At 37.5% G+C, this 25,271-nt stretch overlaps 4 protein-coding genes across 9 annotated transcripts; 2 read left to right on the top strand and 2 right to left on the bottom strand.

Moving 5' to 3' along the window:
• Positions 1-505: 505 nt before the first annotated feature.
• Positions 506-6,530, bottom strand: LOC103435282 (probable GPI-anchored adhesin-like protein PGA55). Of its 5 annotated transcripts, none has more exons than XM_070822686.1 (4): positions 6,390-6,530; positions 5,293-5,596; positions 5,071-5,187; positions 506-4,987 (listed from the first exon to the last, which is right to left on the bottom strand). In XM_070822686.1, the coding sequence occupies exons 2-4, from the start codon at positions 5,575-5,577 to the stop codon at positions 983-985; spliced, it is 4,407 nt and encodes a 1,468-aa protein (XP_070678787.1). In that variant the 5' UTR covers positions 5,578-5,596; positions 6,390-6,530; the 3' UTR covers positions 506-982. The 5 variants fall into 5 exon arrangements, with proteins under 5 accessions (XP_070678787.1, XP_028958775.1, XP_070678786.1 ...); XM_029102942.2 differs by having other exon boundaries at positions 5,293-5,608; positions 6,390-6,522; XM_070822685.1 differs by having other exon boundaries at positions 5,293-5,584; positions 6,390-6,515.
• A 1,081-nt stretch (positions 6,531-7,611) lies between these two features.
• Positions 7,612-16,187, top strand: LOC103419783 (peroxisomal ATPase PEX1). Of its 2 annotated transcripts, none has more exons than XM_008357878.4 (18): positions 7,612-8,006; positions 8,096-8,269; positions 8,365-8,464; positions 8,592-9,074; positions 9,465-10,223; positions 10,361-10,452; positions 11,030-11,103; positions 11,225-11,447; positions 12,124-12,217; positions 12,354-12,508; positions 13,008-13,238; positions 13,417-13,617; positions 13,803-13,928; positions 14,013-14,074; positions 14,479-14,596; positions 14,785-15,069; positions 15,178-15,251; positions 15,717-16,187. In XM_008357878.4, the coding sequence occupies exons 1-17, from the start codon at positions 7,812-7,814 to the stop codon at positions 15,214-15,216; spliced, it is 3,411 nt and encodes a 1,136-aa protein (XP_008356100.2). In that variant the 5' UTR covers positions 7,612-7,811; the 3' UTR covers positions 15,217-15,251; positions 15,717-16,187. The 2 variants fall into 2 exon arrangements, with proteins under 2 accessions (XP_008356100.2, XP_017183431.2); XM_017327942.3 differs by having other exon boundaries at positions 7,669-8,006; positions 8,365-8,460.
• An 873-nt stretch (positions 16,188-17,060) lies between these two features.
• Positions 17,061-20,163, bottom strand: LOC103435285 (proteasome subunit alpha type-5). Its single transcript, XM_008373670.4, has 10 exons — positions 20,045-20,163; positions 19,703-19,745; positions 19,506-19,587; positions 19,290-19,370; positions 18,690-18,803; positions 18,515-18,616; positions 18,074-18,132; positions 17,786-17,888; positions 17,468-17,533; positions 17,061-17,364 (listed from the first exon to the last, which is right to left on the bottom strand). The coding sequence occupies exons 2-10, from the start codon at positions 19,714-19,716 to the stop codon at positions 17,272-17,274; spliced, it is 714 nt and encodes a 237-aa protein (XP_008371892.1). The 5' UTR covers positions 19,717-19,745; positions 20,045-20,163; the 3' UTR covers positions 17,061-17,271.
• A 127-nt stretch (positions 20,164-20,290) lies between these two features.
• LOC103435284 (proteasome subunit alpha type-2-B) lies at positions 20,291-24,894 on the top strand. Its single transcript, XM_008373669.4, has 11 exons — positions 20,291-20,429; positions 20,516-20,592; positions 20,793-20,857; positions 21,323-21,369; positions 22,072-22,147; positions 22,305-22,372; positions 23,008-23,077; positions 23,586-23,671; positions 23,808-23,870; positions 24,014-24,079; positions 24,595-24,894. The coding sequence occupies exons 1-11, from the start codon at positions 20,389-20,391 to the stop codon at positions 24,641-24,643; spliced, it is 708 nt and encodes a 235-aa protein (XP_008371891.1). The 5' UTR covers positions 20,291-20,388; the 3' UTR covers positions 24,644-24,894.
• The last annotated feature ends 377 nt before the right edge of the window (positions 24,895-25,271 follow it).

Here is a 25,271-nt window from a genome sequence, read left to right as displayed (position 1 = left end):
GTCTTTTGAGTCAAGTTAAGTCTTATTTTCGTCCAAATCACTTGTTAGGTCTAGAATTGAGTCTTTTTTATTGTTTGTTGCTGTTTTAAGTGTTTTGAGTCAGTTTTGAGTCTATAGAGTCTAGTTTAGTGTTTTTGAGTCTTATTTGTGTTGATTAGCAGTCTTAGTTAATCCCCCGTCTAGAACGACCCCTACTTGCTTAATACTACAATTGTCATCAATAGGTTTAATTTGCGTGTCAAGTTAATTTTCACATCAAATTTTGGCGCCGTTTGATAGGAACATATTTATGCGACTTAGTTAGCTTGTTTTCTTACATTTATGTTGTTAGTTCTTACTTATTATAGTGTTTTAAGCTATTTTCGTGTGTTTGTAGGTTTATTTGACAAAGTTGGCAAGAAAGTGCATTTTGGAACAGTTTTGAGCATCAAATGGATAGCATACGTGGAGAGCACTTTGGATGGAAGTTTTTGAAGTTCAAAAGGCTAGGAATATGCTAAGGAGATGAAGAAAATAAATTCAAGTTTTGGAAGATAAGGAAACATCTCAAGAACATTATCCAATGTAAAGGCATCACCCACACAAACCACTGCAGTACAAAAAACAAGATTATAATTTTCCTTCAACCTGCTTCAACAGATTCACAAATCCTGATTTTCTTTAACCAAAATCAGAGCTTAACCAAAAAAAAGGGTCATCACTTTGCATGCATAACCATTGCATTCTTCCACTCCACTCCAAGCAACTCCAAAACAGCTACCGGAAGAAGGTCAAGAACGCGGCAGGCGGCAGGCGGCAGGCGGCAGCTTTCATGCGTGTATTTCCAGCTCTTCGGTTAGTAACACCACGACAAGCTGAAAAGCCCTAGTACTCGGCTTTTACAGGAATGTGGGTTGATCTTTAACTTCGACTAAACAAAAACTTGAAAAAACTGTTCGTCAACTGCAATGACTCGTTTTCAGGATGGATCATCGACCGAAAGCTAGGACCTTGTCACTGTTGTTTGTTGAGCATTCTTCAGCTGCTTCAACCTGGCCGTTAGAATACTCCAAAGCCTCTTGTTTTCTCTTCTAGTATCATCAGTTTTACTATCATCATCAAACTCAAAATCATGAGCTAAACTTGTATTTTGGCTGCAGACCGTCTTGAGTTCACCTTTTCCGATTTCAACGTTGCTTTGAAGAACATCCTCCCTTGCTTCCGCACTCTCAGAGGTAGCACCGTCTGAGCTTTTGCAAGAATTACTGCCGCTGATTGGGAGAAAATCCTTTGCATCGTCCACGTGCTTAGAAGTATCAATTTTAGAGCAGTTGTCTGCTATCTTGAGTACACGTTTTCTAATGATAGCCCTGCTTGGGAAAATAACCTTCTTCTCTTCCACATCCTCGGAGGTACCAATGCTTTTGTCAACATTACTGTCGCGGATTGGATGAACATCCTTCACATCGTCCACATGCATAGAAGTATCAAATTTAGAGCAGTTGATTGCTCTCTTCAGTACACGTTTTCTAATTATACCCTTGCATACATTCTCAGAGGTACTAATGCTTTTGCAAACATTACTACCGCTGATTGGAAGAGAATCCTGTGCATCGCCCACATGCTTAGAAGTATCAATATCAGAGCGGTTGTCGGCTGCCTTGAGATCAAGTTTTCTGCTTGGACCAAGATCCTTGCTAATCGTATCCTCCACAATCTCAGAAGTATCAATGTCGGAACTTTTGCAAACATTACTACCGCTGATTTGAAGACCATCTCTCCTTTCACCCACAAGCTTGGAAGCAGTAACATCAGAGCTTTTGAAACTATTACTAAGTATAAAAAGTCGCTCTCCAAATCCCAAATTCAGGTCCCGAAATTCTAGAGAAGATTCTGGCTTTTTGAAGCAACCGACAGTGCCAAAAGATGCCTCAGACAATTTACTGGATCTGTGATCTTGAGACGGTTCTTGCTTGTCCAAGCAACCCACGGTGTCAAGAGATGCCTCAGATTGTTTATTACTGGATTCATGGTGGTTATCACCAACACCAGCATATACACAAATAGCAACTTCTTTGGTTCCTCTTTGCAACCCAGAGTTTAGATTACTTGAGCTGCCTATTGCATTACCGCTACTAAGATCACCACTTTCAGGACAAAGTTCAACGCTTGGAAGCAACTCCAGTTCATTGACTCTTGCACATTCAATTTCAGAAAATGCATTTTCTGTTCCAGAATTCTGTTCAGGTAATCGCAGGGCTGACTCCTGAACAGTGATGTGACTGATATCATTACAATCTTGAGATGATTTGTTTACAATAGGAACCTTATAATCCGAGTCTTTCTGAACATTAGGATTGTTGTCTCCATATGGGATTGCAAGGCTGCCAATTGGGCTGCCAAGATCATGAAGAGGCTCCACTCCACCACCATCTCCAAGTTTGAGAGACCGTCTGGAAATTTCTGTTTTAATTTCCAGCTCATATTCTTGAAATCTTTCCGTTTCAATATTCTCATTCTCACAACTGCTTTGATGAACTACTTGAGGTGATTCTGTATATTGCGGTAACAGAATTGCAAGGTTAGCAATTTGGCTGCCAACGTCATGAAGAAGCTCTTTTTGACCTTCACGAACCACTTGAGGCGATTCTGTACATTGCGGTAACAACTTAGGGATTGCAAGGTCAGCAATTTGGCTGCCAACATCATGAAGAGGCTCTTTTCGACCTTCATCTCCTAATTTGGCTGATGCTGCGGAGCTTTCAGCTTCAATTTCTCTTTCATGTTTTGAAGATCTTTCGGTTTGATTATTCTCATTCTCATGACTGCTTTGACACACCATAAGCGACAAACCTATAACTTGCGGTAACAACTTACCTTGGCTTCCAACAGAAGCCTCGCAACTTCCACTATCTTCACTAGTACAACAGTGTTGAGATGATACTTGTAAAATTTTAGAAGTGTCTCCATTCATGCTTTTGTCATCACATGGCTCATTCACCCTGAACTTTGGTCTAACCAGCTTCCTTCTCTTGCCATTAACATCTTCGCTAACAGAAGATTCTTGTGATGATGCTTGTAAAATCAGAGATGGGTTTTCATTCATGCTTTTTTCATCGTGTGGCTCGTTGTCATTGAAACTCGGCCTGACCAACTTCCTTCTCTTGCACTGCCCACCCAACAGTCTATCATTTTCTGCAATTTCATCCTTGGCTCTGGCTTTGGTATCACCATTAAGTTTCTGCAGTTCACTCCGTCGCTTGAAATCCACAAATGGTACCTCTTCGCGCCTTTGATCATCTTTGTCTTCAACAGGTGTAGCAGAAGCCATGTTTGATTTTTTTGGAATCAATTCCAAGTAATTACTATCCAACTCAGAGTCCACTTTGGTCTTTTTCTTATTCCTAAACTTCTCTTGGTCATCGTGCCGTCTAGTAGGCCGCTTAGGATTTTTTGACTTCACCCAGCTGTAGTTACTCGCACTCAACATTGCCATGACTTCATCCACTGATGCATCGTTATCACTTTCCTCGTTGTCAGCATGCATACTGTTATCTTTGCCAGGCGTATCTGAAGCCAAGCGAGAAAATACACTTCTTTCATTCTTCAGATCAGAATGCTTACCTTCAGAGAATGCATAAGAATTGAGATCACGATCATAAGATTTCTGTATATGGTGGTCCACGCTGTGATCATCAGGATGAATGCGACATTGCCACTGGAACTGAAGCTCCTCTGATGAAGTTACATTAGCAGTACATGGTTCATCGTTCAATTTCTGTGCCATTTCTTGCTCAAGTTTCTTTTGTAATGCTACAGGATGACCACGATCAATCACAAAGGACAGACAGTTACTAGGACTGAGAGAATAAGATGTTGGCCTCTTGGTTTCCGTCCCACTACTTCCAATTTGTGATAAACTTTCAATTGATAAAGAACTGTTCAAAACTGGCTCCCCGGAACAATGTTTTCCAGAAGAATCTATAGCCAATTCTTCAGAATATGCCAGCCCTGGAAAAGGCATGATGTCCCCGTGACATGAGTGCTCGTAAAGGTCATGGGATGCGATTGGAACATGAACATCAAACTTTGGATTGGATTCTAGGCTTTGATTGATTCCTTTTAGCTCTGTATATGATTGATTTGTAATGGAAAGAATGCCATGTTGTTTATAACAATATTGAACGGAATTTGAACTCTGATTGACCCCAAGTGATGGTGAGCGTGGATTGTTCAGACTAAGAGCATCAGGATCATAGGTGCTGATTACAATCGCATCTCTATAAGATGGAGATGCGGAACAAATATGGCTAGCAATTGGCAGCTCCATTAGATTGCCAACAGTCGAAGTTGATCTAGTTTGATCTTGAACCAAAGAACCCGTTTCTTCAACAGGCAAGCCAGGACAGACAGGTCTATCAAGACTAGACTGAAAGAAAGCAGGGTTCGCAGTAGGTACAGCTGACCCAAAAACATTACTTTCACTATTGCCAATTTGTAATTTATCACCAATTAAACAGCTAGAATCATCATGAATTACCAGATCGTCATCACCTCGTCCAGATTGATCCGACATAGGATGCTCAGATGACACAGATTCAACATCCACATTAAATTCATTCCCTGCCCTCTCAGACATTGCAAAAGCAGCATCCAATTTTCCAACTTCACCTGGAACAGGCCCAAGATACACACGCTGCATGATCTTCCCAACCTTCTTGTCTACTTCATGAAGATTACCCACTTCATCACTTGCCAACATGCCACCATCTTCTTTTCCAATATTCCCAGAGACATTCCACGGTGACTGACTCATTTTTGGCCCATTATGATTGTCGGCAACAAGCTTGTTGATTGCCTTATCACTCAATACAGACTTGCCATCATCGACTTCCTTGACTCTACCAGCAGTGTCCACTGATATTGGTTCTCTTCTACTGGCTAATTGTCTCTGCCGCTGCTGATATTTTAACTTTCGTGAGCTGAACAACAATAAAAGTCTTCGGACCTACAAATATACATGAAACAATACTGTTAAGGAAGGCAATTCTAAGTCCCATCAAGGTCTGACTTAATAGGAAAGGAGAAAACCTGAGCTTTGGAGAGACCGAAACGGAACTTCCAATTTGAAAAGTAGTTATCTTTGATTGCGCCACTGAATTCAGGTTCTGAAAGCGAATGACAACGCCAAATAAGCTTCACTTTTACCTGCATAAAGAATATAACAAAAATAGATCCAATTGGAAATTTGTAATAAATAAAAATATAAACGAAAATAGTGGATTCTCAACTGAAACTAGACATTATTCATACCTGAGCAGGAAACTGCCTTCCTGATGAATTGTATGCAGAAGGCAAAATATTCATTTCACCATCAGAGCATGCTTGAAAAACACCATGAAGTTCTCTCCTCTCGAATTCAAACAGAAACAAAATCATTCCAGTTTTAATCTGCTTTACAAATTGGCCTTGTGAAGATGGAAGGCCAAACAGTCTCCGTTCAAAACACTCATCTATCGTTGCACTGCTTGACATGAAAATTGCACCATACTCCGGATATAACCCGCAAAAACAATCCTGCTCCTCGTCTGACTCCATTGGTGGTCTTAACAAAAAGCTGTCAAATTCACTATTCATAGCAACCATAACTATCCCTTCCTCAGGTAATCATACCAACCAAAACAAAATACCACTTCAAAGTACAAAAATGCGAAGGGTTTAGCACAGCGATATATAACTCCTCGCAGTGAGGCATGTTTAATCCAAATTTCACCATAATCAAACACAATTTATTACAGCAACGAAGGTACAACTACGAACATTTTCTGAAAAATGTATCCTACATTGTAATCCAGTTTATACACCACTCCGTTTCCGACCAAAAGTTCATTCCATACACAGTTTCCTCACTTTCTCCACCTCTCTCACGAAACCCTAGTCTAGCAAGTACAAAATTTCCTCAAACCACATACCCCGAATTCCGAAAAGGCTAATCGCTAATCACTCACACGTAATTATCATATACTTTCCGGTAAAAACAATTCAAGAAGGCACAGTTACTGTTAAGAACTCATTCTAATCACTAAAACGCCATTGATTCTGACAGAAAAATGCTTTCACAATTTATTTTTCAAACATTAGCAATAAAATGTAATTTAGCTACGCCCCTACACATATATAAACATGCATATATAATTTTGCTATACACAAACAATTACAATAAATTTCTCGAGAAAATATTTACTGAAACCCCAGATTAGACAGAAAGCGATGACGAACATAATATAAAATTTTAAAAAAAAAATCTCAGAGAAAAAATAGCGAGAAAATAGCAGAAAAATGTGGACGCAATCCAAGCATTTACAGTAAGAGAGAGAGTGAAGAAAGAGAAGGACACGAAAGGACATTACCAGAAGAAAGAGAGAAGACGACGACGGAGTGGGGCGGTGTGGCTTCTCGGGAGTGGCGTGAGCTATCAGAACTTTGGCTCTACGCTCGGTGGAGTTGGTGGGAGTCAGTGGAGTTTGATGGTGAACATTTTATACGACGTCGTGTGTGAGTGGGATGGGACCCCATGGCGGTTTTAACTCGCTATCGACACATGGATCATCCGGTGTCGTATTTTTTTATTTCCTTTTTTTCGTTTGCTTTTATTTTCTTTTTGGGGTTCCAAAAGATCTTTCAACTTTGGTACTGTGTACTACTACTGTGTACTTGTATACAATAATTATTAGGAGTTTTAATAAAATACTTTTGGTATTATTTATTTTAACGAAAAATCATAGTTATATATTTTTTAGTACTATTCATTATACCATTAAAAATGATTTTTCATTAAAAGGGAATTTTTTTTGAACTTTTCGTTAGTTTTCCTTAATTATAATTATTTTCCTATTTTACTCATAAGTTTATGGTACATTCCCTTTCGTTTTCTTGGCCAAATTAGTTAATTTTAAGAGAGAAATTTATTGGAATAACTTAATGAAACACCCTTTTTTATCTTTTTTTTTAATCTTTAAAATATTGTTTGCAAATGTTTTAGCTAAAATAATTTTGAGATTTGCGTAAATTTCTATTTTGGTCACTAAGATTTGAAGTCAATATAAATGGTTCTTGAGTTGTTCACCGTCAATTATTGAGGAAAATGTGTCGACTTTGGCAATAGAAGATTATTTTTCATTTATTTATTTTCTTTTTGAGGAAAAAAAAACTATTTTGCTTACATGATAATATAAATTAAATAATTGAAGATAATAGAACAACAATCCGCTGTAGCAATTAAAATCGGAATTTATCTAATCCGGGTTCAACTCCCGGCAGCGGAAATTTTTTTGGAATTTGTTTGTAAATCTTTGATAAATGAGGACCGAAACAATAAAACTACCCTCAAATTATAGGCCAAAATGATTTGACAAAATCAATAGCATTTTTGTTATTTTCTTCTTATTTAACATAGATTTTTTTACAAAACAGCACAAATAATTGATGATAAATAAGTTCAAAATTATTTGAATCAATTTTAAATATCAAAGAATAGAATTAGAAGTTACGTCAATCGAAGAAACCATTTAGTTAAAAAGCGGACAAAAACCATTTAGTTAAAAAGCGGACAAATTAATAAACAAGGGATTCAATTCGAAAAAAAAAAAAACACGTTATAAAATATACACACCGAAAAATCAATGGGATAATTTGGAGGGAGGGAGGAAGACGTAATTTTACTCAACTCGAGAAAGCCTCGGGGGACGACGTTTTCCGGCACTGCTCAAGCTTGACTCTTTATCTTCTTCCCGAAACGGAGCTCTACTCCGTCTCTCTGATTCTTTCCGGCCATGGAGTTTGAGGTCCGGTTAGTCGGAGGCATAGACAACTGCTTCGTCTCTCTCCCCCTGTCCCTAATCCAAACCCTCCACTCCTCCTCCCCATCCCTCCCGCCAGTTCTCGCTCTCGAGCTCCGCTCTTCCTCCACCGCCGACCGCTGGAACGTCGCTTGGTCCGGCGCCACCTCCGCTTCTCAGGCTATCGAGGTAATCTCAGTTTCAACTTCAATTTCTCTGCTTCTGCAACGGAAAGCTCTAGAATTTGATCAGTGATTGTGTGCCTGATTGCTTTGCAGGTTGCTCAGCAATTTGGGGATTGCATTTCGTTGCCGGATCGCACTAGGGTTCAAGTTCGAGCTCTTTCGAATGTGCAGAAGGCTACTCTGGTCACTATTGAGCCTTCTACTGAGGATGATTGGGAGGTTTTGGAGCTTAATGCTGAGCTAGCAGAGGCTGCAATTTTGAATCAGGTACTCCGATGTTGTCAATTCATGACCTTTTCGGTTGCTTGAAATCTACAAATTCGAATATTAGCATCAGTTTGTTGTACATTTGATAAATGCAGGTGAGGATTCTCCATGAAGAAATGAGATTTCCTTTGTGGTTGAATGGCCGCACTTCCATTACATTCCAAGTTGCTTCAACCTTCCCGAAGAAAGCGGTGGGTAAGATGCTGTATGCTTTGTCATAATCCAATTATTCAATGAATTCTTAGCATTTGAAATCGATGAGCAGTGACTTAATGGTTGTACTCTATGTTGATATCTTGGTCTACTTGTGGGATATTACCAGTGCAACTGGTGCCAGGGACTGAAGTTGCAGTTGCTCCAAAGAGACGCAAGACTATCAACCCACATGGAGATCGTTCCATGCTCTCTTCTAATGGAAAGAATCATATTTCAAAGGCACTACTGCGCATTCAAGATCCGGACAGGAGATTAGTTCACAAAAGTTATGTCAAAGGCGTTGAGCTTGGAGTTGTTCTTACTTCTGTTGCTATGGTTCACCCAGAAACAGCAAAAATGTTCTCATTACAATCTCTTCAGTTCGTAGCTGTTGTGCCAAGATTATCACCAAAAGAGAGCATGAAAAATTCTGAAAATGATGGGTTGAAAACTAGAAGCAGTTCAACTCTGAAGGAATCTAACAGTGGAAATGACAAAAAGGACAATCGTGAAGTAATTGTTCGGCTGTTGATTTCTGATTCAGTTGCTAAAGGGCATGTTATGATTGCCCAATCTCTTCGTCTTTATTTGAGAACTCGTCTGCATTCATGTGCGTATATTCTACCCAATATCTAATAGAGTACTTTTTAGCTATAATGCATATCGAACTATAGACTTGAATGATATTCATTGGAGTTTCAATTTTGGATGTTATTTTAAACAGACAAAAGCTATTGGAACACCATCTAGATTTTGGATTGTTCTAGTTGCCTTAGTTGGATTTAATCTTCTAATTATACATGTATGATGCTTATTAGCACACTGTTTCTTTCACATTTAATCACAAAAGTTGGTGTCTTCCTGAGTATTTTCCATCACTTCCTGTATTAAGTGGCTAATGGGGTATGCTATGCTTGCCACTTAATAAGGCAAAGAAGAACATCCTAACCTTTCATTGATGAAACATATTGTTTTAATGGGATTGCTATTGTGCCTGCAGGGGTTTATTTGAAGGAATGCAATGGTATTTTGAAGAATGACATTCCATTCCTTTCACTTTCTCCTTGTCACTTTAAGATATTGAAGGACAAAGCTGTTGAAAGAAATGGTCTAGATGTTCTTGAAAGGCATAAACTTCGCAAGAAGAAAAACATGCTTCTGACGACCGGCTCAAGCACCTATATAGATGTTGCTGATTGGTCTACCCACGACAAAGTTGTTTCTGCTTTTTCATATGAAACTTCTTGCAAAGAAGATGAAGAGGCGGCTCCGCATTCTGACGAGTTAAAGGGAGTAGAGAGTCTTGTTAAAGTGTGGATCCTTGCACAATTTGATGCTATTGCTTCCAATGCAGGAGAAAAAGTTAATTCCTTGGTTTTGGGAAATGAAACTATACTTCACTTTGAAGTGAAGGTGCATAAGTTTGAGATTGAGGAAAAGCTACAAGAATCATCAGATGGATCCCTCGAAAACAAAAAGAAGAATGCTGAGCAACCAGTTGAAATCTTGTATGTACTGAAATTCTCCAATGAATCTCAACTTGCTGGAAATGCATATGAGCTTGTATTTGATGAAAGAAACAAAGGCAGTGATAATGTTGGAGGTGTAGAGTCAATTGGAAAGCTGAAGGTGGTCGATCCTAAGACGGCCGATCCTGTGACCTTTAATTCGGTTAGAGAGAGAATGTCTGAAAAAGATATCAATTCTGATGTATCAACCTTGAGCTGGATGGGGACAATTGCTTCTGACGTTTTAAATAGTAGGTATTCGTATTTCCTTCTATTCTGACACCTTTATATATGTTCACCAACTCCTATGAGAATTGTAAATTATATTTACCCTTACCCCTTTAAGGATTCCATTGTATTCCCTAATACATTATGTTTTCCTATGTAGGAATGTTGGTGTTGTTATCTCCTGCTTCTGGGGCATGGTTCAGCTCACACGATCTTCCGCTCCCTGGACATGTTCTGCTATATGGACCTCCTGTGAGTTTATTAACTTTTCAGATTTAGTTTTTCCACTGGGTGATGTATCTGAATTCTGAAGTTAAAACACTTATGTGGCAGTTAACCGTGTAAAGGTGTGGTTTTTCTTTTCTGATGGATCTTCAATTTTCTTCTAGTATCGTGCAATTGTCATTGGGTCTTGGGTATAAATGATTAAGGTGTTAAAAGTCCCTGATAGTTTAAACATTAGTATAGTGATCAGGTAAATGCTTATTGTCGAACATAAGCAGGGTACTAATTTCCTGTACTCTTTTTCTTACTTATCAATTTGATCCCTTAGAATCTTAGTGCCACTATTTGGGGACAGCTACAGGATCAAATTTTCTCAATGAACAGATTAAGTTTTGGTTTTGTCAAGCTAATGGACTTTCTCTATTTTTTTGTTTGATATGAAGAATGCAATTTTTTTTAAATCAATTTTAATTCGATATTAATATCAGGAAGTTAATCTTCATAAGCTGTTACGGTGTTATCCTACGAAACAATGTTTTTTTTTTTTTATATATTAAATATTTTATTTGATGTGTTTTTTTCTTCACCTCTTTTCTCCTATCAGGGTTCGGGAAAGACATTATTGGCGAGAACTGTTGCTAAGTGTCTCGAAGAACATGAAAACCTCTTAGCGCACGTGTATGTTGTCATCGTGATGAATTTGCATTAAAACTTCTAACTTTGTGAATTGTATTTGTAAGAGGGGTGTACTGATGGGTAAAAGATAAATGTATTCTAATGCCTCTTTTTGCCTTGGCAGAGTTTTTGTACCTTGTTCTCAACTTGCCTTGGAAAAGGCCTCGGCCATTCGCCAAGCACTTTTGAGCTATATATCTGAGGCTTTAGATCATGCTCCATCTCTTGTAATTCTTGATGATCTTGATAGCATTGTTTCATCCTCTTCAGACTCCGAAGGATCTCAAGCTTCAACCTCTGTGCTTGCACTGACAGAGTTTCTCATTGACATTATGGATGAATATTGGGTAATACTATAGGGATGGTTCCTAGGGTGTTAGCTATAATGCTGATGTTAAAGTGTTACTTATTAACATTCGAACATACAACCATGACTTTCGCGACGTAGTACTAGAATTGATTTGGTATGCTAGACTAGTACAATATAATGTGGCACTGCAATGAATAAATGGGAAAGCTTATTTCAGGTTCAAATTAGGCTTGTGGGATCCAAATAAAATTTGTAGAAACAGTTCTTTCAAACCTGAAAGTGAGTATATAAATGCTGTCATTCATTTGTCTTCTAAATTGATACGCCAATTTGTAATGTAGCTGTTTCACAAAACAGTCCCTAATCTTATCGATTTATGACCCTCAAGTCTTGGTTCTGCTTGAACAAAAAAAAGGGGGAAAACATAGAATAAGTAAATTTCTCCATAGCTTATCCCTGTATTCTGGAGTCCATGAGTCATTTATATCTGATATTTCCTTTCAAGCCCTTTATTAAAAAATATTTGGAGTGTGCTGCTCAAACCAGAATTGGAAGCACTTGCAAAATTAGGATAAAATCCTAGCCTATTCTGTGTTTGTTATTGTAATACTGACATAGCTTTGAATCTATTGTACCAACATGATGAAATGCAATAATTCTACTGTTGTTTTTGTCTTTATTCAAGCTAAGGATTCTGTTGTAACTTTGAACAGGAAAAAAGGAAGAGCTCATGTGGAATTGGTCCGCTTGCATTCATAGCTTCAATAAAGTCTTTAGAGAGTATACCACAGTCATTAAGCTCTTCAGGTTTGTTCTTTCTGAATGTAGAACGAGTACTGCATTATAATTGCGGTAGATTCATAGCAGATATTTGTCTTCTTTTTTTTTTTTTAGTTTAATTAAAACTTAAGACTGCTCTGCTTTTGACTTTTGATGTTATCAGGAAGGTTTGACTTTCACGTGCAATTGCCTGCTCCTGCTGCCTCAGAACGTGCAGCCATTTTAAAGCATGAAATTCAGAGACGCTGCTTACAATGTTCTGATGATATCTTAGAAGATGTAGCTTCCAAATGTGATGGCTATGATTCATATGATCTGGTATTTTGCCTGTTTTAAAATTACTTCTTCGGGGAGGGGGAGTAGTGCAACAATATGTAGAAGAGGGGGAGTAGTGCAACGATACGTAGAAGTCACTTTTATATGCTTTACAAGCTTTGATATTACTCCCTTGTTGCATCCTTATCTTCCTACCTTAGAAATTTGAATTCTTGATAAATGAATGCTTATGGAGACGCCACATGATTAAAGGTCGTTTTTTAAAGGTTAGAATATTTGTAGTAGTTTGAGAGAGAGCTGCCTACTTACTGGTAAAAATGAATATGGAGACCTCTTTGTCTCTGATTTAATACATTGTGTCAGTTTCTTTTCATGTCCACAAAAGAGAATCCTTTTTAGTGCTTCAAGCATGACTTTTTCTGCCTGTGGTACGACTTTCATGTTTAGAATGTTTTTGAAGGTATTCTGATCATTGAGAGTTATTGAAATTATGTTAGATCTAGTTTTGATATTGACTATCTTAACAATGTATCTGTACCAGGAAATCTTGGTTGATAGAACTGTTCATGCTGCCATTGGTCGTTTTCTGCCTCATCATTTGTCCGTCGACAAGTGTGAAAAGCCCACTTTACTTAGGGATGATTTCTCTCGGGCAATGCATGATTTCCTTCCAGTTGCCATGCGCGACATCACTAAATCTGCTCCTGAAGGTGGGCGGTCTGGGTGGGATGATGTTGGCGGTCTTGTTGACATCCGCAATTCAATTAAAGAGGTATGATTGTATCAATTAGTTTTGTAATATTAGCTTGTTTATGTTTGTAATATTGGTTGTATATTTTATACTGCTGTCATATCTTACTTTTCATGTCATATATAATGCATTTGTTTTGGTACTTGACTTTTAAAATCTGATAGTTCTCTATCTCCAATTCCTATATGATCAATATCAGATGATTGAATTGCCTTCAAGGTTTCCAAATATATTTGCCAAAGCTCCTTTAAGGTTGCGATCAAATATTCTATTGTATGGTCCTCCTGGCTGTGGAAAGACACACATAGTTGGTTCTGCTGCTGCGGCTTGTTCACTTAGATTTATATCCATCAAAGGACCTGAACTCTTGAATAAATACATTGGCGCTTCTGAGCAAGCTGTAAGTGGTGGTTTATTTCTTTTCATAAGTAAATCCCCTTTGAGTTGATTTCTTGTAGCCTCTATGCCCCATTTATTCACATAATTTGTGTCTTTTCCTCTACTGGTTCCCACAGATCTCAATCCTTATATGTTATAATGATATTTTGTGAGGTGTAATGCACATTGAATGCTGCTGATGTCTAGGTTCGGGATATATTCTCCAAAGCTGCTGCTGCAGCACCATGTCTTCTCTTTTTTGACGAATTTGATTCCATAGCCCCCAAAAGAGGGCATGACAATACTGGAGTAACTGATCGTGTTGTCAATCAGGTTTCTCTCATGATTTTGTCCTATGTTATTTTATTCTTCTCGTCATAGCTAATTTTCTTATCCTAATATCTCCCTTTCTCACAGTTTCTGACCGAATTGGATGGTGTTGAAGTTTTGACTGGTGTTTTTGTTTTTGCTGCAACAAGGTTAGTTTCTCGACTGAGTAATGGTTTTATTTTTAGACTCATTTTTAAATGTTGAATCCAGATATCAGTCTTTGGGTCAGAATATCTTTGTTCAAAGTACTGTCAATCGTGGTGATCAATTAAATTTTATACAAAAAGTCAATTTAGCGATTGTAATACTCGTGATTATGACCCATACAGGAATACTATATTCATGCTAGAACAAGAAACCGAATCTTGTGCTTAACTATCTTCGTGTTTTTATGTTGTTATTGTTCCTCCTATGCAAACAAAAGTTCTGTTTGTGGATTGCTTCTATCATATTTGCTTCGTCTTGACTGAGTATATGGCATCTTGTCTGATAATATGTTTTCCCATTGACTACTTATCTAATGAAAAGAAGACTGCATTTTCATGTTAAGCAGTAGACCAGATTTACTTGATGCTGCACTGTTGAGACCTGGTAGGCTAGATCGCCTTCTGTTTTGTGATTTTCCATCTCTGCGTGAAAGGTTGGATATTTTGACGGTCCTTTCGAAAAAGGTCAGTAATTAACATTATATGATTAATGCATGTACTCTTAACTTCTATTTGGATATTTTGTGGCATTGTAGCCAAGTCCCTTAACTTGATAGTAGCGATAGTTGTTACCGAAATCCAATGCTTTTTCTGTATATCTTGTTTTGTAGTTCATTTTGGAATATAATTATGTTTTATTTCTATTGCTTCAGCTACCAATGGATGACGATGTGGATTTAAGAGCCATAGCTTATATGACTGAGGGATTTAGTGGGGCCGACCTTCAAGCTCTGCTCTCAGATGCTCAGCTAGCAGCAGTGCATGAGATTCTAAACGCTGAAGATACCAGAGATCCAGGGAAGAAGCCAGTTATTTCTGATGCTCTCTTGAAGTCTACTGCTTCGAGGGCAAGACCATCTGTTTCCGAAGCTGAGAAGACAAGATTGTATGGCATTTACAACCAGTTCTTGGATTCAAAGAGATCTGTTGCTGCACAGGTCTCTCTCTTCATCTCTCTCTAAGTTCCTTTTGTAGTTCCTGTAGGCTCATGTTTTTATACTTGAAGAAAGAATTTACTTCACGACTAACAAATAATGGTTTTGCAGTCGAGAGATGCAAAAGGCAAGAGGGCAACCCTAGCATGATTTACGAGTGAATTTAATGACCTAATGTTCTTCAGGTAAGGATGGGACATTCTGCACTTTACATATTTCTGAAGGGAAGTGTTATTGGCACTTCAAAAATCTCATTCTAAACTCCTCACAAGTGCATTTTTCTTTCCAAATATAGAAAGTTTGGAGTGTAGAATAAGATTTTTGGAGTGTCAATAACAATTCCCTTTCTAAACCCTGATCCATTTTTCACATCTAGGCAAAAGACATTATAGTCCGTTAGCCTTATTTGGACAGAAAGTATCAAATATGCTTTGAAACGAGTCCTTACTTGTTCTGTTACTATATGATTTAAGTTCGCGTATCAGTTACATTTTTGACAAACAACCCCTACAGAGAAGTAAAATTAACCCTATTGCTGTGTCCACAAAACTCGCTTTCCTGGATTTTATGTTTTGATTTGTTCTACCTTCATACATAGTTATAATTGATTTCAAATTTGAATTACATGGTTCTTATTTTCTGTTGTGCAGGAAATCAAAATCCAGATGGTTGCTTGACCATTTCGGCAATGCTTCTGATGGTGCGGCCTTCACTTTATGTCGCTAGGCTGATGCTGCTGCTTCAGATGACCTTTGCCAAAGAGATATATAGTGGTGTCGTACGCCCAGGGTAAGGTTGGCAGCAAAGGATGGGTGAGAACTGAGAACAGGTTTGCAATAAAATTTCATCAGGACTCGTAGTTCGATAGAATATCAAAATTCCAATGATTTTTGTTCTTGAATATAGTGGCTATACATAGTAGTTCAGTCCTGGACATTAAGAATAGCGCTTGAAAGGCTTAGCGTGACCGTAGCGTTGCTTGGGATTAATTTGTCTGTAACAAGAAGGGATTCATATATTTTTGAACTGTTACGAAGGTCCCCATGGAGTAATAAGAGGGTTCATGTAAACAAAGTGAACCCGTTGGTTTATTTATGAAATATCAGAGTTCTTTTTCAGTAGAGCAATTTTTTATTACAACAACATAGTCTCTTTTTAAGTCTTCTTGATCTTCTTTTACCCTTTTTGCTCTAAGCCTTATAATCGCATATTTTTAACGGTGCAATTTTAGTGGGTCTTCATTTCACATATCCAAATACCTTAACTGATTTTCTCGTTTCCCATGTAAACAGGTTGAGCAATTTTTTATTATTTGGAAATTTTACCGTTTGTTTATTTTAGCATAATCAGAATTCAGTGCCTTCAGCCATACAATCTGCTGATTTAGGGAATGGTAAATGACAAACGTACACCTTTTTTCTTCTCGTGCACACCATGTTTATCTTTGGTCCTTGATTTTTCTTCGATTTATTCAATCCAAGGATTAAAAATAGAGAGGACCAATTAACTTGATAATCCACAAGGTTATTTTCATCCAAAAGAACCAATTAACTTGATATATTTTGAAACGCCCGGCCGAGCGAGATCAACTTCTGAGCTCTATCTCTTGGTCGAGGGTAGGGATGGGCAAATACCCATTGGTTATAGGTAACCGCGATTACCCGCTCATTTAAATTAAACAGCCTTCATAGCTCCAAATCTAATTACCCGAAGCTATGAAGTATTCGAGTGACTGTTGTTCTGTAAAAGAAACAGCCTTCATAGCTCCAAATCTAATTACCGCTCTGCAATCAAACACCGGTATAGAGCGTAAAAGCGGTCAAATAGCACGGTGCAATTCTACTCTGATCAGCAAATGTAGTATTCCAAGCATTCAGTTGAAACACAAACGGAAACCGACTTCAACATGCAAGTAAGATAAAAGGCATCACATTTCAACTGCTACCCTGCATTGACCACAGATTTGTGCACAAAACAAAATGACAGCCAAAAAGTTTCGAGTTCACATGAAATCCTTCATTAGAGCGCAGGAAGGCATCTGCTCATCAAAGTAAGATGGTAATATCCTTGGAATGTTTTAGGATTGCACTGCACTACCGAATGACTTTTACCGGTTAACCAGAAACAAATCCGAAATCCATTTCTTTAAACTTAGCAAAAACAGTAGTGACGAGAAACAAATTCGATTCAGAGAAACACGAGAACTTATAGGCGAGCAATGACGGCCTCCACCTCAGAGGGGGTGTACAGATGATATGTTGGAGAAACCTTTGCGATATCTACATTGTTGGGTGTCACCTGAAAACAGTACCATAGGTCGATCAGTGTAAATCCTATGCAAATTAGAACAACGCTCAAGTAAAGTACGCATACAAAACCTATATCTATTATAAAGCGTCACCTTTTCTTCCATAACTTGCTTAAGGATAGACAGAGCAATTGTCTCAGCTTCTTGAAGAGTCAAGTCCTGAAAACCATCAATACGTGAAAATATTAACCTATATAGTTGAAAAAGCATGAAGAAGAAGTTCCTCCATATCTTGTTTCTACCATAAAATAGTAAAAAAAAAATGTTTTAAATGGCTTCGACCTAGAAGGTCAATCATGTGTAGAACCATTTCATACTCCTTACTGAGAAGGTTGACAGGTCGGTTGACCCGGTAAGAAATGTTTATAGAAATAAGAATACATCAGTTAAACTTAAAACAAGCAAAGATACCTTGTTGTATTGCTCTTGAAGAGAGCTGTCTGCTCCCTCCGAACCTGAACCAATAGCTTTTGCATTGCACTGCCAAAATGTGCCAGATGGATCGGTGTGGTACCTGCAGCGACAGGAAACAGACTTAATTCAGAGAAAAAAATGAGTACTTGAAAGAGAAGAGGATGTACGAAACAGAAGCAACGATTTGGGAGTTTTTTATTTTTCAGTTTTATAAAGCATCTTATCACCTATCAATGTTTATACATGTCGAATACTGCAAGACAAAGTAGATCAAGTATCACTTACAAGCTGGGCCCGTGCTCATCATGACCAGCAATTAGGAGAGATACCCCAAATGGTCGAGACTGCAAAAAAGAATATAAAGAGCCAAGCACATAGCAATGGTGTATTACATATCAATAAGAATACAGGAACAGTACAAAGGGAATGTTGTATAGTGCCAAAAGATACTTCACTAATATAAAAAATGATGCCAAGTATATCATGGTTTATCTCTTTCTCAAAGGTAAACAGGTATCTTAAAAAACTCTAGACTTTCATCCTGAAGTGCTTGATCATAAATTGCTATAAAATGAACACAAAAGTTCAATAAACTTTAACGAAGATGAGTATAATATTATATTACCATTTCCCAAAGTAAGCAAACTTAATTATTTGACTAAAGATTAAAAACATGAAATTTCATATAAAATTTTCATATAAACTAAGAAATGAAATGGCTATTACCATGGACTCTTCATCACCTTCACCAAATCGTAGGGCAAGGTCACAAAGAGCTTGTGTTGTAGACTCCACAGTCATTGGCTCACCATAGGAGAACCTATGATTCTGCAAAAACTGGAAGTTAGTAAACCAGTAAAAAGGTTAGGAGATCAATGTGTGTAACCACCAAGAAAATTACCTGAGTTTCAACTCGTGCATGTTCAACAAGTGTACGAGCATCAGCAATCAGTCCACTCATGGCACATCCTATATGGTCATCAATTTCCATAATTTTCTCCACACTGCTGGGTTCCTGAATGCAAACAGTATAGAGTAGCATTCATCAATGAAACTGCGAATCTCTAGAGTTTGAAAAATGAACAACTATATCCATGAAAAACGAGGAGAGAGAGAGAGAGAGAGGACAAAGGAAACATTTTGGAAGACAAAAGTTGATCCACCCAATACAATTTTAAGATGAGATATCATATAAACCTTTCAGAGGCTTTACTGCTCCTAATGTAAGCATGTTTCTTAAACGACAAGATACTGACAATTTGCAAACACCAGACACAAAAAGTACCAAGTGTTGAAGGACAAAGGATCTATAACAAGTCAACTTCCAAAAAATCAAGAGATGCTATTACATACATTTGAAACAACCTCATAGGAATTTAATTTTGTTTGAGAAGATATGGTCTAGCAGCTTTGGTTTGAAATATAGCCATAAAAACTATTAACAACAAAAAGTAAAAATTGGTAAGTACATAGAAGTCATATAAAGAGAGAGTTTACAGACCAGCAAAGGCGAAGTGATGCGCTTCTCCACAGCAAGCACAACACCTTCTTTCGTCTTTAGCCCAATTGCAGTCGAACCCAACTGTATGTAATACATCAAAACCAATAACTTTATAACACCAACTACTCGAAATCCTACCTTTTATTTATAAATACAGCTAAAACTTATTAAGATTTTTTAATTTGTTCGAAGGCAAGGATTAATAAGGTTAAGTACCTTGATGGCCTCGATGGCATACTCAACCTGAAACAACCTGCCTTCGGGGGAGAAAGTGTTTACTCCTCTGTCATACTCAGTCCTTCACAACACGCACAAACCCCACAATCAAATCAATAAGAAAATAAGTATATACATATTATACATAATTCGAGATAAATAATTCACTTCAAAAAATCCTCAAAAATGCAATTCACCTTGTGAGAAACATTTTGGTCTGATTGGAACTTTGAGATTGATCTGAATCAGCAGTAATAAAACACAAAATTTCTATCAGAGATTACATACAGATCCATCCCTAGCTCGGTAAACCAGCAAAAGGGGTTTTACCCAACTACATTCTATGCTAAATATGATCGGGATTACAGTGGTAAAATTTTGAAATTTCCCGGAACCCAAACAGAAAATAGTGAGAAATCGCGAGAAATCAAAAGCTCAGTTCTTTATCCACTCTCACTCGCCATTCAGTAGAATCACAGAGACCTACACCACCATATGTGCCTGTAGAGAGAGAAAGAGAGAGAGAGAGAGAGAGTTACCGAATTAGTACGCGATTTGCTTCAATGCGATGAGTGCTGCTTCTGCAGAGAGGGATGGTCTGATTTATGATATGCTTTCGTGATGGAGAAGAAGGGTTTTTCCTCTTCCTTCGTCTTCTAAAGAAAACCAAAAAATAAAAGAAAGTTAAAAAAAAAACTCTAAACAGGCTCGGGTCGGGTCACATTTTTGGGCCACAAAGCCCAATCAAAACCTTCTTCTCCAACAAGTAAAGCTCCAGTTTTAGACCCCCTTCCATTCTTTCTGCCAAAACCACCCCAAATCTCTCTCTCCGATTCTCAGAAGAAAAAAAGAAAAGCTTCAGTCTTTCTCTCTCTAGAAAACAATGGGAGACAGCCAGTACTCATTTTCTCTCACCACTTTCAGGTATCTCTCTCTCTTTCTCTCTCTCTCTCTGGAAATTTAGTTGGGTTTTTGTATTTTCTGATTTATTTGCGGTGTATGGTGAGCAGTCCTTCAGGGAAGCTAGTGCAGATCGAGCACGCTTTGACGGCAGTCGGGTCGGGCCAAACCTCTCTCGGGATCAAGGGTAATAATGCACTCAGTACTTACAATCCATTCGGTTTGCTGAATCTCCTTATTGAAATATTAGTAGAATCTGGATGAAAAGATGCATTCTTTATTTGGGTATCAATTTTTTTGATGGCTCAAAAGTATTATCTGGTATTTAGTTGAATAGAAATTTTAAAAGTTGGGTTGTTTAATTGTGTGTTTACCTGGTTACTGCAGCTGCTAATGGAGTTGTTATTGCAACCGAGAAGAAGCTACCTTCAATCTTGGTTGATGAAGCATCCGTAAGTCACTCGTGGTTACTCTTTATGTTTTCCATTTAAAGTTTCAATCATTTTAAACAATCTTATTTTAATATTCATTATATTTGTTTATGTTAGTTACATTGCTTAGTGTTTGTAGTGAGTGACTCATATGGTGATTATAAGTTTGTATCACTTTTAGCATTGCGTAACTTATGGAACCCCGAGCGTGCGTTGTATAATATCTATGTCCTCGAACAACATTTTGTTTTCATAGGGTTGTTTCTCTTGTGTATGGTATGATCGGCATAGTTAATTTTCCCCTTTCCTGGTCTGAACAGTTTTTATTTTATTTTATTTTTTTCTTTCCTTTCTCTAGAGCTCTGTTTTACAATAAACTGTCATTACTGTGATGCATTGTAAATTGCTCTACTTTCTTAGTTTCAGAGTCACACAAGTTTTCTCTCCTAAGATGGTCGTTTCTAATGATGTGTCTTCTTTGGCCAGGTTCAAAAAATACAGAGTTTGACACCCAATATTGGACTTGTTTACAGGTTTGCTTTCTGGCTGATTCCTGTCACGAGGCTTGCTTTTTCTTAGTACTGAGTTCCTTCATAAAGAAGATGTTGCATCTAATACTTAGTGTAAGGATAATTAATGATGCTTTGTTTTGTGGACTTTCTAGTCGTTGGTCCTTGCTCTTCTTGTAAAGTTCTATAACCTTGGGCCCCTAAACATGGTTTACAAGGTCATGTGTATTAGAGACTTGGGTATAATATCATATAGCTAGCATTAGAAAGCTCAGCCTAGAGGAATATCGAGTTACCTACAATTTCAAGAGACAGTATTACTCTAGTGATGAATTCGATACCTTTGAGTTTAGAGAAACTTGATCAGCTTTCTACTGTGATATATAGATTTTAAAGGACCATATTATTGATATCAGCTTTCTACTGTTATATATAGATTTTAAAGGACCATATTATTGATGTGAGGATGGGTCATGTGTTGGATGTGCAATACTGTGTGATAAGTGCGAGTTTAACTGAAGAAATGTAGAAGACACTGCATTCATGAACTTGCATTGAGAGAATACAATTCTGGCTTCTGAATGATCACGTTTGGATAGACACGAGACCCTTACTTTTGTCTTTTGACAACAGTTCCAGTGTCCTAATGTTTTGTGTCTTTGTTGAATCTATTATTTATCTTCATTCAGTCTATAGGTATTCTTACCATTACTTTCTCTCCTGCAGCGGTATGGGTCCTGATTTTCGAGTCTTGGTCCGAAAAAGCAGGAAGCAGGCAGAACAATATCACAGATTATATAAGGTATTGAGTTTTTCTCCTCTCCTATTTGATTAGTTATTTTTAATATGTGATGTGACAAATGGTCATCATTCCCTTGTCAAGTTCTTGCGAACTATAATAATAAGTGCTCTTGTATATTGCAAAGGTTATAACTTGTGTAAAACTATCATGTTTCTAGGAACCTATCCCTGTTACTCAACTTGTGAGGGAAACTGCGGCTGTTATGCAGGAGTTCACACAATCTGGGTAATTATCACACACTATATATCTATATAAATTGTGGTTTATTTTTTGATACACAAGGCCTAGGCCCATTTTTCGTCACATTGAGAAATCTTTTCGTCATATCTGTGACCAATGGTCTCTAGATGATGTTAGCTTTTTAATGTCACCCATGGTAAACACTTTGTAGTCAAGTTTTACAGGTGTAAGGTGCTCTTTGAATGGGAGGTTTTTTCTCGAACATTTGGACCCACAATAATTTTGTGATGGCTCATGGGTTCAAGTGTGGAAGAAGTAACCTTGTTCAAGCATTGAGCACCGAGTACCTTAGTATGTCTTGTACGATATTGGATCCTTTTCCAAAATCTTTAGTGTTTGGACTTATAACTAAAACACTTGCATTCGGTCACTACAAAATTGCAAGTCTTGGGCAACGGTATAAGATATTGCTTGTGTGTGTGAGAGTGAGACGAGAGAATATAAAAGGTGATAAATTATGAGAAGTATAACTTTTGAAAGTTCATAAGGGTTCCTGCTTGTGAGATTTATTATTTAAGGCAATTGCAGCTGAGTTTGAGTAGTTGAACTTGAAGATGAGTAACTAAAGGATATTCATATTATGAAATTTACTGAAATATTTTTCGTTCCTTCTTTTGTAGTGGTGTAAGGCCATTTGGAGTATCTCTTCTGGTTGCCGGGTTTGATGACAGTGGTCCCCAACTATACCAGGTATTTTCATTTTCCAATGTGTTATTTTCTTGTTAACTTTTTCGCTATTTGTTGTTTCTGGTTGCAAATTACAATGCCATCTATGGAAAGTACATCTCAATTTAAAGTTGAAAGAGTTTGGAACAAATTCTTGTAACATATTTGGTTGGGTTGCTGCTGCCCAATATTTAGCTTTGTTAGTTTGTTAAACAAATTTTTTTGCAGGCGTAGAAATATCTAATATGTGGAATGTGTTGCTTTTAACAAAAATTAGGTTGTTAAATTGACCATTAGTAATCTTGCTTGAGCTGATTTAGTCATTTCAACCTCTTCATGCAATGGGTTGTACTTCTGTGTGCTTTTAGTTTTCTTGAATCTTAACTCTATTTTGGATGGGCGGAGAGGAGAAACTCCTGTCAGGAATAGTAGTGTAATGAAAATTATATATTGTCCTATGTTGACAGTTATATGATTGCTAATTCTGCTAATTCTACTACTATTGATATGGTTAATTTATATTTCTCTGTAGGTTGATCCTTCCGGTTCATATTTCTCATGGAAAGCCTCTGCAATGGGGAAGAATGTCTCAAATGCAAAAACTTTTCTTGAGAAGAGGTACTCAGACGTGTTTTTCTGTTTTCTGGTTGAATAGTCAGACATGGTTTATGCTGGATAAAATTAAAATTTCGGCCTCAATTTCTTTATAGTCCTCAAATGTGAAGTGTGTTTCTTTATTATTCTTTTCTAATAGGTATACTGAAGATATGGAGCTTGATGATGCTGTGCACACGGCTATTTTGACTTTGAAGGAAGGGTATATAACATAACCATTAACTTCCAGAATTTATGTTTTTATTTTTTCTTTTATAAATACACAATGCTTAGGAGCCACAGAAAGTGGAAGAAACTTTGTTTTATCCGTCAGCGGTATAAGTAGTTGCTTCATATTTGATGCAGATTTGAAGGACAAATCTCAGGAAAAAACATTGAGATTGGGATTATTGGCACAGACAAAAAGTTCAGGTTAAGCTCCATCTTTACTTCCTGCCGAGGCATCTTTGCTCTTAAGTCAATTTACTAAATATAGTTTTGATTGCAGAAAATACTTTAGCGAGATATAGGATGCATGTTAGTTAACATACACGTGGCATGCAAAATCCAATGAAAAATAAAAGTACTATGTCAACGCATTAAAGAAGAGAACCCTTCACCTCCCCCTATCCTTATTTAGGTCCAAGGAGCCAACTTACTCAACTTTAAAGTAGCCAAGTGCTAAAGGATTAGCTTTGATTTCACAAAGTTGAAATTATTTCCAACTGCTATAAAAGAAGGGGTAACTGCATCTGGACTGTGTTTAGAAGCAAAACCTTTGTTTTTAATGTACTTGGTATAGACACCGAAGAGATGAACACATTAGGTGTGTGCCAAGCCCGTGACACCGCACTAGTGTCCTTTAATCATAATTGGTACTTATAAATGATTGCTCATTGCCCATCGGAGTGTATTTCTAATTAATTTTTATGCTTACCTTATTGCAGAGTGCTGACCCCAGCAGAGATTGAAGATTATTTGGCTGAGGTTGAGTAGTGTGGCTGTTGCAGCGGAAAATTCGAAAAAACAAAACTTTTAAAAGTCCAATTTATGTTGCAAGATGGTTGCGTATTAAGCAAGAACGATTTGGTATATGATTGTGCTGTGAATCTTTAGGAACCGAGTCGCAGACTTCTTGAGCTCAAGCAGCATTGTATTGCCATTATTTGTAGCCTTAAGCCTTACAATTCCTGAGCTCATTGTGAACAGCTTTGAAATGCGTTAACACGTTTACTTTTGCCCCAAAATTTGTACAATGCTTATTAACTCTCCATTTATGAATTTAAAGTGGAACTTAATCTGTTGTTGCCATCCTTAATTTTCAAAATGTTACGGGCCGTTTGATAACATTTTCGTTTTCAAAACCGTACTTGCTATTCCCATTAGGTCATAGCCGAGAACGGATTTACTTCACATTCGCATACATTCCCAAATACTCGAACCAACCTCGGTATTATTTTCTATTTGAACTTGACGTCTGTTCTACCATTAAAATAAGCACCGCTACACTAAGAACTAGTTGGTCAGCGATCCCAAAACGACATTTTCTGTTTAAGAATGGCATATCTTTAACCTAGCACAGATGAATTAACAGATGGTTTTATTCAAACGTTAGCAAAAGAGT

This window comes from Malus domestica, chromosome 05 (assembly GCF_042453785.1).
Source record: "Malus domestica chromosome 05, GDT2T_hap1".
Lineage (NCBI taxonomy): Eukaryota > Viridiplantae > Streptophyta > Magnoliopsida > Rosales > Rosaceae > Malus > Malus domestica.
This window is presented reverse-complemented; position numbering and strand designations above follow the sequence as displayed.

Bases quoted from the DNA above. Each gene is read 5' to 3' on its own strand.
- LOC103435282 (XM_008373665.4), bottom strand. From the start codon at position 5,625: ATGGTTGCTATGAATAGTGAATTTGACAGCTTTTTGTTAAGACCACCA. The intron at 5,188-5,292 runs GTATGAATAATG...TTCTTTATGCAG, and splicing joins GAAGGCAGTTTCCTGCTCAG to GTAAAAGTGAAGCTTATTTG. The intron at 4,988-5,070 runs GTTTTCTCCTTT...GTATATTTGTAG, and splicing joins TCGGTCTCTCCAAAGCTCAG to GTCCGAAGACTTTTATTGTT.
- LOC103419783 (XM_008357878.4), top strand. From the start codon at position 7,812: ATGGAGTTTGAGGTCCGGTTAGTCGGAGGCATAGACAACTGCTTCGTC. The intron at 8,007-8,095 runs GTAATCTCAGTT...ATTGCTTTGCAG, and splicing joins CCGCTTCTCAGGCTATCGAG to GTTGCTCAGCAATTTGGGGA. The intron at 9,075-9,464 runs GTGCGTATATTC...TTGTGCCTGCAG, and splicing joins GAGAACTCGTCTGCATTCAT to GGGTTTATTTGAAGGAATGC.
- LOC103435285 (XM_008373670.4), bottom strand. The intron at 18,133-18,514 runs GTAATAGCCATT...TCTTTTTTGCAG, and splicing joins AAGGTGATGAAGAGTCCATG to TCTCGACCATTTGGGGTATC. The intron at 17,365-17,467 runs GTGACGCTTTAT...TACTGTTTTCAG, and splicing joins AGCAAGTTATGGAAGAAAAG to GTGACACCCAACAATGTAGA.
- LOC103435284 (XM_008373669.4), top strand. From the start codon at position 20,389: ATGGGAGACAGCCAGTACTCATTTTCTCTCACCACTTTCAG. The intron at 20,430-20,515 runs GTATCTCTCTCT...TATGGTGAGCAG, and splicing joins TTTTCTCTCACCACTTTCAG to TCCTTCAGGGAAGCTAGTGC. The intron at 23,871-24,013 runs GTATATAACATA...TATTTGATGCAG, and splicing joins ATTTTGACTTTGAAGGAAGG to ATTTGAAGGACAAATCTCAG.